An 11272-nucleotide genomic window follows, 5' to 3' on the forward strand; every position below is an offset into this window, starting at 1 on the left:
GTCGCACGATGTAAACGTCACAACGAGGCACGCGCAAGCCAAAATAAATTCATTTAAAAAAACGTATATACATCTCACTGACTGATTGACCTACACGAGCTTGTGAATTATATTTCATTTGTTATTTAAAAAATACATGTCTTTCTGAAGCTAAGAATTTGATAGCACGAGCGAGTGTGACATCACAGTTTGCGTCACTCACGTGCGCCGGAAGTCCTTCTCAACGTGTTGTCGGGAAATTCACGTGTGATCTTTTCATCCAACTTTTTGCAATCAGAAGTCGGATAAAGCGTAAGTGAAACATTATTGTTGATGTTTTGGCACAGAATATGGTTGGCGGTTCAACAGTGGTGTGGATGTTAATGTGCACTCGGATTTATGACATCTACTGTGAATTTTTGCAAACAGCTAAAGCGTCTAGCCCTTGCTCGATTAATGCACATTCCGTCAAATGGTATGAATTCCAACATGTAGTCAGCTTGAACGTTAAGTGCATAAATAACACATGTGGACAATACCAACATGTAGTCAGCTTCAACGTTAAGTGCATAAATAACACGTGGAAATTGTGGTCACGATGTGAATTTATGTACGCATTGCTTTATTTATTTATTACTTATTTGTGTTTACACCATGTATTTTAGTACTTATTTACTTCAAGTTACCAAATACTAAACTCTGCATATCTTTTACTATAAAAAAATAATGTCTCAAATGTTTGCCATTTGACGCAAGCAGGTTCCATTATAATTTAATTATCTAGACTTTAACTAGTAGTTGTACATTTTTAATGTCAATATGCTGTATTGCACTGCCTGAGCTGTGTAAAAATCTTACTATACAATGATAACGATGCTCCGTATTATTGATTTGACAATACATTTATAATTGTCGCTTTGTACAATTGCCTTGCATCAAACTGACAAACGTTTATATATTCTTCTCCACTAGTACAGTATTGCTAAATAAGATTATGAGAAAATGTATTTGATTCAATTGCTAAAGCTCGCAACACTAGTAATTGATAACACAATATAGGTCAATTAAATGCGATGGGGAAAAAAATGTGAATGACTTAATCCAATCGCAATATCAGATCTTAGATTCATTAACAAGACGATTGCATTTTCATTGGTTGTTATTTTGCTCAAGTGCTGAGCATACGATGTGTTTTGGTCTTTTCAAGGTGTCCTTGTAGTGTGGAATCATGGGCCGTAAGTTGGATCCCACCAACAAGGTGAAGCGAGGTCCCGGGAGGAAAGCCAGAAAACAGAAAGGGGCGGAGACTGAGTTAGCCAAGTTTATAAAAGATGGTGAATATGTGCTTTTTTATGATCATACTATAAGAAAATTTCGATTTCACTGACTTTGGCTGTCTTCCTGCAGATGATTCAGAGCCAAAACGTCAGTCAAGAAGAGCCAGGAAAAGGTCAAATATTGTTGGATTCCATGACACGAGTATACAGTATGTTCATTTGCATCGTACTCATTCATGTCATAATTTGTTTTTACAGGAATGCAAAAAAAGTCGCCAACAATTTGCCAAAGGGTAAAGAGGCTGCTGAGGAGCAAGCAAAGAAATGTAACGACAACATTATTCCTTATTCAAATTCAAGATTCCGTAAATGGCTTTTAAATGGCTGCATGTTTTTGTCTCTGAAGGCTTCACAGATGAGAACAGTAAATGGCTGACGCCGGCCAAGAGGAAGCGCAAACTGGATCAACCCGACAGCGAGGATGACAGCGACGAGCACTGGGAAAACGAAGACGATTATGACGAGGAGAAGGCTGGAGTTGAAGAGCCGCTGCAGCAAACGGAGAAGGAGGCAAAGAACCAAGCAAAGAAGAACGCGCAACTTGGAATGAAAGAACTGGAGGAGGACGAAGACGACGATGATGATGATGAAGAAATGGTCGATGACTACGGTGCACTCGATGAAGAGGAAAGTGACGAAGAGGAGGTACGGGAAATGAAACATGTCCAACTATTTCATGTTTAAGTGCTTTTTTTGCACGACTTGTTACCTAAAAAGGAGCTGAAAGGCAAAATTCACAACAGGTGTTTTATTCCCACTTGTTTCGTTTTTTTTTTAGCTTCTTCCTATTGAGCGCGCAGCCAAGAAGCAAAAGAAGCTGAAGCAAACTATGGGGCTCGAGAGTGATGATGATGATGATGATGACGACGATGATGATGACGATAAGGAGGAGGATGACGACAAAGATGGCGATAAGAAGTCCGATGAGGATGAAACGGTTCAGACCAACATAGACGACTTGGATCAATTTCGACTTCCTGGGCCCGAGGAGAGTGAGAAGGAAGGTGAGTGCGAATGACCTCACGCATGCTTATAGTGTATACATTGGCCTATTTTTATCCAATTTTTACAATTGTCAATTGGATAACCGCAATAATAATCAATTCTAAAAGTGCTTAAATAGCCCCCAGCTACAAACGCTCTGTAATCCTGGACAAAATAATGCGGCTACCACTTTAGTCTTTTCTGCTTAACTCATTCACTGCCATTGACGGCTATAGACGTCAAAAATTAATTTGAACTATTTCAATTAGTTTTCCACTTTTGTTGTTAATAAGAGTATGAAAACCTAAAAAAAAATCTATATTGTGCATTTAGAACAGATATACAATTTGTGATTAATCGTGAGTTAATTATTGAAGTCATGTGATTAATTACAATGAAAAAAATATTTACCAAAAGAAAAGATTATAAAAAATTAGGGGCTTCAGGCGATTAAAATTTTTATTGTAATTAATCGCATGACTTCACTAGTTAACTCACGATTTTTCACAAATTTTATATCTGTTCTAAATGTACAATAAAAAAATGTTAGGTTCACTCTTGTTAAGAAAAGTGTGGGGGGGTGTAACTAATAGAAATAGTTCAAATGAATTTTTGACGTCTATAGCCGTCAATGGCAGTGAATGAGTTAAAAAAAATTCCTCAACATTCCTTCATTTTAGCACAAAAAAGGTCATAAAAAGCCAAATATTCTACTGAGCTGATATATAATGATGTTTTATAATACAACCCTCTTCTTCCGTTTGCCACCCGCACAAAACAGGAGTCCTGCCTGTCGACCTGAAGACGATCCACCAACGAATAAAGGACAACATCGACGTCCTTAGTAACTTTACGTCAAAAAGAGAGCCGGGGAAAGCGAGGGGGGCGTACATCGCTCTGCTGAAAAAGGATCTTTGCACCTACTACAGCTACAACGAGTTCCTCATCGAGAAGTTCATCGACCTCTTCCCTGTCTCGGAGGTGCGTGCTCAGAAAACGGCTGTGCCTTGACTTGCAAGCAAAATTGAAGATGTGAGCGTTAGATGGGGCCTGTGAACTCGGCTCGCGTCGCAACAGGCAGCGGTTTGGCAGATGGTGAAAAAATTCAGTTTATCGGCACTCCCAGTTGGAAGTTTCATGTCAAATTAAACATACAGTAAAACAAAGTGTAAAATAACCGCATCATTTTGTCTTAGCGTAATGCTAACACACAATACAGTCCAAATCTGATATTCGAACACAAATGAAGCAGAAATGTATAAGGACAATATGACAATACTCAGAGGCATGTATTTTTTTTATCCCTTTGCAAAAAAAACTTTTTTTCACGTGTCTAATGGATGGATAGACATATTATGATACTGCCCCCTTGTGGCCAAGTTGCACAATTCCATTAATTTTAATGTGGAAAGCTTATTTGACGAGCGTGCGTCACATGTGATGGATTTTAACGCGGATATTTTTCTCACTAACAGTTGGTGGAGTTCCTTGAGGCCAATGAAGTTCACAGACCTGTCACCATTCGGACCAACACTTTGAAAACCAGGAGGCGGGACCTCGCTCAGGTAAATGCGCATGGCAGGGGTTTAAATGGCATCTTAAATAAAATTTGTGTTAAGAGAAACATATCCTTCATTGAACAAACTCAACAGCTCATTGAAGTAATTAAAAAAACAAAAACATTTTTATTAAGGCCCTGATCAACCGAGGAGTGAACTTGGATCCACTAGGAAAATGGTCCAAAGTGGGTTTAGTCATTTACGACTCCTCTGTCCCTATTGGTAAGTTCACCCTCTTGTCAACCATGATTACTAACATGGACATTTCCTTACTATGGCTTCATCGCTATGTTATGACACAGGTGCGACTCCAGAGTACCTGTCTGGTCAGTATATGCTTCAAGGCGCCTCCAGCTTTCTGCCCGTCATGGCGCTCTCACCGCAGGAGGGGGAGTCAGTGTTGGACATGAGCTCAGCCCCGGGAGGAAAGACCACCTATATCGGTAACTTGGTTTAGTTAGTTGTACACGTTAATCGTCACCCATTTGAGATGCCGATTATAAGAGGCAAGAAGTTTGATTGACATATTTGTCAGAGGATTCTTATGTTGGGACACTTTCTCCCTCTCACAGCTCAGTTGATGAGGAACACGGGGGTCATCGTCGCTAACGACGCCAACGCCGACAGACTCAAGAGCGTGGTGGGCAACATCCACCGTCTGGGGGTCACCAACACTTTGGTGTGCAACTACGACGGCAGACATTTCCCAAAGGTGATGCGAAAATATGTTTTTCGAGAAATGTTAAGTTGCTACTTATTGTGGTGTACTAAGGACTTGTTGAAATGCAGGTCATGGGGGGCTTTGACCGGGTGCTACTAGATGCCCCGTGCTCGGGCACGGGCGTCATCGCGAAAGACCCGGTTGTCAAGACCAGCAAGGTAAATTAGTCTTCATTTTTTTTTATATTTGGACACGCACACTGGTTGTCAGAGTACATAAAGTATTTCGCGTGTATTTTAGGGCAAATTATTTTTCAGTGAACCTTGTTACATATGGGAAAATAGTGTAATATTACAAGAATAAAGTTGAAATAATACATTAATAAAATTAGAAATAAAAGTAAATTCCACAAGAATAACGTAATTTCAAGTAAATAAAGTTAGATTTGGAAGGTGGATGGAAAAGGGTCGAAATATTATGACAGTTTTATGAGGGAAAAAATTGAATATTAAAATAATTAGTTTGTAATTTTACATTTAGGGGATTAAAGTTGAATAAAGTTGTAATTTTACTCAAAATATGTGAATTTACTAGTGATACAATGAAATGCCACACTAAAAAGAAACATAATAACCCAATCAGAATTTAATCATCTCGTTATGAGAATACAGTCAAAATATTATAAGAAAGAAACTGACATTCTCTATGCTCCCCCCCACACTCCATAATTGTAAGATATGATAATTTTTTTTTAAAGAAGCTCAAAATATCGGGAATAAAATAACTAAAAAGTAAAAGAAGAGAAAATATTTTGAGAGTCAAAACTTTAAATTCTCAAGTCGTTTTTACGAGTTATTGGTAACAGGTTTAACAACTGATAATTTTTTGTCTACAAAAATAAAGTTTTAATATTACAAGACAAGTCATATCAAATGAAAACTTAGATATAATTATTAGTATTATTAAGTATAAAAAATTTGACATTACATTTAATTTTAAGATTAAAATTTGATGATAATATTTTGGAATTTATCAATAAAAATAGAATAAAATTGAATATTTGATGAGAAAAACTGGACTATGGGACAAATTTGATAAAATCTCAATATGGAAAAAAATCTAGCATTTAACAAAGACAAAGATACAATTTTAAGAAAACAGCATTTTGCAGAAAATAAATTACTAATAAACTTTTGGCTTTTTTTTGGGGGGGGGGGTAACTTAAAGGCTTTATTCTTGTTACATAGCACCCCCCCCCCCCCAACACACACACACACACACATTTCTATCGTGGTCCTCTTACTCCTGGTCCGTTACATCAATGTTTTTTACAACGCGTTCGTTGCCTTTTCCTGACAGGACGAAGCAGACATCCAGCGCGCCGCCCACTTGCAGAAAGAGTTGCTCCTGTCCGCCATCGACTCCGTCAACGCCGAGTCGACGTCAGGAGGATATCTGGTCTACTGCACGTGCTCCATAATGGTTTGTGTCGCGCGTATGACAAGAGCGAACTGCATTAGTGCGGTTTGCGTGACCAAATGTGTTGTGCCAGATGGAGGAGAACGAATGGGTGGTGGACTACGCGTTAAAGAAACGAAATGTCAAATTGGTTCCCACCGGACTGGATTTTGGCACGGATGGCTTCACCAGGTAACAAGGCTGACAAAGTGGTTTTATACAAACCGTTAAAAAGCCAGTTTTTATCTTGTTCCTCTTAGTTCAAAAGCAATGCGACTGACATTTGTGTATTCATTCAGGTTCAAAGCGCGTCGGTTCCATCCCACTCTGCGGCTCACCAAGCGTTTTTATCCCCACTCTCACAACATGGACGGCTTTTTTGTGGCCAAGTTTAAAAAATTCTCCAATGTCATTCCAGCTGCACCCAAAAAGAATGGTAAACACTTCTCACCACACCATGCTTGGCTTTAAGAGGTACTAATTGATTAAAAAAAAAAATCTTTTTTATGTCGCAAATACAGAAGAAGATGCGGCGGATGCTCCCGAGGCAACAGAGGCGAACAATTCTCCTGACAAAAAAGCGGACAAGACCAAGAAGGGCTTCCCCGGCACGGCTGCTGGCGAGTCAAAGCAGGAGGCCAAAACAAACGGAACCGCAGCCAAGAAAGGGCCTCGCTTCCAGGCTAAAGGCAGAAAGAACTCGCCTGCTGGACCCAAAAAAGCAAAGATCGCCAAGATGGATGGGCAGACTGTGACGCCGATGGCGGGGAAGAAGGCCGGCAGCAGATTCGAAAAGAAGCAGGCCAACCAGAGGAAAACACCCATGAAAGCTAAGAATAGAATGGGAAAGAAGAATACGTTCAACAAAAAGTTCAGACCGAAACAAGCAAGATCATAAGCTTCTTGATCTTGAAAATGTTTAGGTTATTTAAAAAAAAAAATTGCTTTGTTGGGTCAAGTTCAAACTATATCGTCACAAAAGATTCAAGCATGGCTAATAACTACAGACGTGTTTTGTGTTGGGTTTTCTTTTGTATAATGAATAGAAATTGTGTTTGTCCATTGACTGAAATACGTGAATGGAATTCCTTGTGCAAACCTGCCACAATAAATTTTAAGATATATTCTTTAATCGTTATGCAGTGCTTCTGTTTAATTTAAACTTCATCCGTCTTCCAGTTTAATCTATTTTGTATCGTTCTTCTCGTTTGGGTGACGGTTCAGCTGGAGCCTCTTCCAGCTAAATGGGTGAGAGTCAGATTGGTTGGACTGGTCGCCAACCAATCCCAGGGCACAACTGTTCACACTTATGTATTTAAGAGTTCAATTAACGTTATGTACTGATAAGTCGTGCACAAAATGCATGGAAGTTAAGTACAGGGAGAACATACAGGGTTTCGAACCCTTTTTAACCCCATATGACTCCATTCCATTTGATTGCTAATTGGGCTTTACCAGAATCATAGCATACCAAACGACACACAATTGTCACATATCGTTAATTTTCACCCTAATTTACGTCAAATATATGTTTGCAACTTAAACTTTCTAAATTGTACAGTAATAGCAAAGTCTTCCATCAGCGTCAGTCGTGTGGAAACAACCAATCAGAGGCGGCCCTTAGCTCACCGGAAGCTGTGTTGTTTACATTTTCCAAGATGGCGGCGGGGATGTATTTGGAGCATTATTTGGACAGTAAGCAATTTATCGATCCAAAACACATTTGTGGCTATTTAGAAAGAGCGACAATTGTGTGATACTTTGTCGTTACTGTGCTGCTGAACAAAGAGCAAAACGTGAACCTTTACGTGTTCAACAACCGTTCGGCTGCGTCCGGCTCGGTCTATTTGCTGGGTGGTTGCAACGCAGTCATCTTGGGGGAAAATGCATCGAAATGCCGGCACACATTCTACACCTCGTTTTTATGCTCTATCATCACACCCTATAAGCATAAGCAAGCCGAGCCTTTATTATAATATTTGGCACGAATGCTTGACATTAAGGCGTCTATCGGTCTGCACGTGAACAGGAGTGAGCTAGTGTTGCCTGTTTTCTGTCTCCCAAGTCCAGATGTCTTTCAATTCCTTCTCTGTGTCACACTAGGCATAGAGAACTTGCCCTTCGAATTGCAGCGAAACTTCAATTTGATGCGGGATTTAGATCAACGCACAGAAGGTGAGAAGTGAATGCACAGATTTGTTGTGTAAACTCAAAAGTTTGTGTACAAAGGTTGATACACGTAACGTATACATAAATATATTGTTTTAGTCTTTTGGAAATGTATTTGTTTTGTAGTTTGTATATATTAAGTCAATGAAGACTCTATAAATTGTCCATAGGGGTGAATGTGAGTTATACAGTATACGCCCCGATTCATAATACATTTTTAAGATGTATTCTGTCATTTTTTTCCCCCCCAACTGGATATTTTTAAAAATGATTTTAGCGGATCCACACGTGGACTACGGCAGTGTAATGATTCGGTGTGATCTAAAAAGATAATTGTCTACTGCAGATCTCAAAGGACAGATAGACTCCCTTGCAAAAGAATACACATCAAACGCTCGGACTCTTTCCTCTGAGCAAAAGCTGTCCATACTGAGGCAAATCCAGCAGTCGTACAGCAAATGCAAAGAGTTTGGCGATGACAAGGTGCAACTGGCCATGCAAACCTACGAGATGGTTTGTATCAGACTGATATATTTTAAAACGACAATGGGTGTATGCTTTACCTGATGTATCGCACGCTTTCGTGGTTCAGGTTGACAAGCACATAAGACGCCTGGACACAGACCTGGCCCGTTTTGAAGCCGACCTGAAGGAAAAACAGATCGAGAGCACAGATTACGATTCCACCTCCAGTAAAGGAAAGAAAGGTTTGTGCCGGGTCAATGTGGATTCCTTCTCGCGTGCGCCCACACACACACTCTTACATGTTGCGCAATTCCAGTGGACACCAGACAAAAGGAAAAGAAGTCGGCTAAAACGAGATCTAAAGTCAAGAGCTCCGATGAAGATGGCAGTCCCAAGAGCGCCCAGAAGAAAGTGAAACTCCTTCAAACGTATGTTTACTTTTTTGCCTGTTCAAGTTTTTGTCACATTTTGGGTGCAGAAGCCTAATTTGATGTCACTTTTTTTGTGCCTCAGGGGCGAATTCAACAGCCCCGCCACCAACTTTGGGAATGTGCACCCATCCGACGTGCTGGACATGCCAGTGGACCCCAACGAGCCCACCTACTGTCTGTGCCATCAGGTGTCTTACGGCGAGATGATCGGCTGTGACAACACTGATGTGAGTCGTCTTCTCTTCTAACATGGCAGCAAAATAAGAATTGTATTATTGACCATATCGCATATATGTCATTAACTCCTAAAACGCAGTTATATTGTATGCAACTGAGACTGTAAATTAAATTCATTATGTCGGTGTCCGTAATGTATTTGGGCCATTATTATGATTTCATCCATAAGTAAATAGCCTTTTATGAAAGAATGTCATGGCATATGTCCCAAAAAAAATGAGGAAAAGCGACTTTTCAAAAGGTCACAGACGACACGCTGTGAAAGATTAATAGTCAGACAACGTGCATAATCCGTGTCTCCTCATGAGTAAATTTGATCATGGGTTTGCTGAATTCATCGTAGGCTTACACTGACGTACCTTGTTTTTGTTTCCAGTGCTCCATTGAGTGGTTCCATTTTGCGTGTGTGGGTCTGACAACCAAACCACGAGGCAAATGGTAAGAAACCCTGGAATTGAAATTGTTCTGCCTTAATCCTTTTTCTCCCAAGTGCTCTCTGATCTAAAGGTCTGTTTTCTTGCTGCAGGTATTGTCCACGCTGCTCTCAAGACAGAAAGAGAAAATAAAACGGTTGTCCTGGAACAAACACTGATCCGATGGTGGGGGGGGAGAAAAAAAACATTTCTTCTTCTTCAATTAGTAGTTTTCTTTTGTTTTTCCATCTTCTTTTTAACATGTGGTGCTTTTTTTTTTCTTCCCTTTTTGTATTTGCCATGGTCTGATGCAGAGCGTGATCAATTTATGAAGTGGCTTCAGTTTTATTTAAAAATAGTTTTTTTTTTTTTTCATTGTTACATTGGTGCTCTTATTACATTTTAAAAACGTTTTTCTTTAAATAATAAACACTACGACTGCCCCAAATTGTATAATTGTTTCAATTTGCATGATACTACTACTATTCACATGCGAAATGTAAAGTATTTTCTCTAAAAACAACGTGGCCATTTATAATTATTTGCTTTGTTGTATACTGTAGTTCCTTTTTTTTTTTTATGCCATGGAGAACAAATTTCACTCTTTTTGTTTAGCAGGTAAGAGGACAAAAATAGTGCGATCACAGATGCTGCATCATGGAAGTATGTCATCTCTTTGGTAGTGACCATTTTATTTTAGCATTTGATTGAGTGCTGTTTAGAGCGCAAGGCAATTTGTGAAAAGTCTGTCATTGATGTAGCTGGAACATTGGTACAAGGGGGAGGGTGCGATTGTGTTATCAATCATTTGAATACAGCTACTACCTCAAACTCTTGTCTGTTGTGTGGGTTTCTTTTGTATGGTTTCTCATCATCCTTTGCTTACAAGGGCCTACTAGCTGAAGAGTTTTTCAAGTTTTGAGCCATCTTTTGGTTGATGGATTTTTTTGGGGGTATGTTTCGAGAGCAAAAAAATTACTTAAAAGACAACTTAATAAACTGCCTTTAGATGGCAGCACCAAACTTCACACCATCCAGTCATTATCAGTTCATGTGGTTGGTTACCTACACAGTTTTTTGCTTTGGTACTTTGACAGATGTATTTTTTAAAACCATGTCTCCTAAATAAGGTCCTGACAGGAAATGGATGTTTGAAATCATGGAAGTCATTTGCGGGTTTCTTTTCAATTTTCTTTCAAAATACCCCCCATGGATATTCTTCCCCATTCATTCTGTTTATCAGGGAAAATATAGATTGAATGTTTATCAGAATTTTTGGGAAGATTCGTTTTTTTTTAACCTCAATATATTTCAATGAGCGTCAATTATACGCAAATTTTGGGGTGACCCTGTTATGTTTTTGTACAGTAGGCTACATAATATTTATTTTTTATTTTTACATTATTATTTAATTTGGGAATGCTGATTTGCAATTAGAGCTCAAAAATGTTTTTCGGGGAACTTAGATATTTAAAAATTAAGATTGACTAATACATTAAAAAAATATATATATATGAGTGAAAAAATAAACCAAAATCGTTTCGTGGTTTTATTGTGAACGCCCCCTGTAAATGGCGCT

General features: G+C 39.1%; 2 protein-coding genes across 2 annotated transcripts; both read left to right on the forward strand.

Annotated features, from left to right (window-relative positions):
* The first annotated feature begins 195 nt into the window (after nt 1-195).
* Nucleotides 196-7110, forward strand: nop2 (NOP2 nucleolar protein homolog (yeast)). Its single transcript, XM_086077311.1, has 16 exons — nt 196-291; nt 1187-1313; nt 1387-1429; nt 1515-1582; nt 1663-1961; nt 2095-2320; nt 3082-3281; nt 3776-3865; nt 3994-4081; nt 4162-4302; nt 4432-4571; nt 4649-4738; nt 5880-6002; nt 6073-6170; nt 6278-6414; nt 6500-7110. The coding sequence occupies exons 2-16, from the start codon at nt 1208-1210 to the stop codon at nt 6874-6876; spliced, it is 2226 nt and encodes a 741-aa protein (XP_085933437.1). The 5' UTR covers nt 196-291; nt 1187-1207; the 3' UTR covers nt 6877-7110.
* Nucleotides 7111-7602: 492 nt separating this feature from the next.
* Nucleotides 7603-10524, forward strand: ing4 (inhibitor of growth family, member 4). The gene is made up of 8 exons (XM_086078358.1): nt 7603-7673; nt 8082-8153; nt 8494-8660; nt 8740-8854; nt 8929-9040; nt 9126-9270; nt 9657-9718; nt 9807-10524. Exons 1-8 carry the CDS (start codon nt 7637-7639, stop codon nt 9844-9846), a joined length of 750 nt encoding a protein of 249 aa, XP_085934484.1. The 5' UTR covers nt 7603-7636; the 3' UTR covers nt 9847-10524.
* The last annotated feature ends 748 nt before the right edge of the window (nt 10525-11272 follow it).

The sequence above is a fragment of the Leptonotus elevatus genome, chromosome 6 (assembly GCF_054856555.1).
Source record: "Leptonotus elevatus isolate MCC_2025b chromosome 6, RoL_Lele_1.0, whole genome shotgun sequence".
In the NCBI taxonomy this organism is placed as follows: Eukaryota; Metazoa; Chordata; class Actinopteri; order Syngnathiformes; family Syngnathidae; genus Leptonotus; species Leptonotus elevatus.

Bases quoted from the DNA above. Each gene is read 5' to 3' on its own strand.
- nop2 (XM_086077311.1), top strand. From the start codon at position 1,208: ATGGGCCGTAAGTTGGATCCCACCAACAAGGTGAAGCGAGGTCCCGGG. The intron at 3,866-3,993 runs GTAAATGCGCAT...ATTTTTATTAAG, and splicing joins GGAGGCGGGACCTCGCTCAG to GCCCTGATCAACCGAGGAGT. The intron at 4,082-4,161 runs GTAAGTTCACCC...GTTATGACACAG, and splicing joins CGACTCCTCTGTCCCTATTG to GTGCGACTCCAGAGTACCTG.
- ing4 (XM_086078358.1), top strand. From the start codon at position 7,637: ATGGCGGCGGGGATGTATTTGGAGCATTATTTGGACA. The intron at 8,154-8,493 runs GTGAGAAGTGAA...TGTCTACTGCAG, and splicing joins TTTAGATCAACGCACAGAAG to ATCTCAAAGGACAGATAGAC. The intron at 8,855-8,928 runs GTTTGTGCCGGG...GCGCAATTCCAG, and splicing joins CTCCAGTAAAGGAAAGAAAG to TGGACACCAGACAAAAGGAA.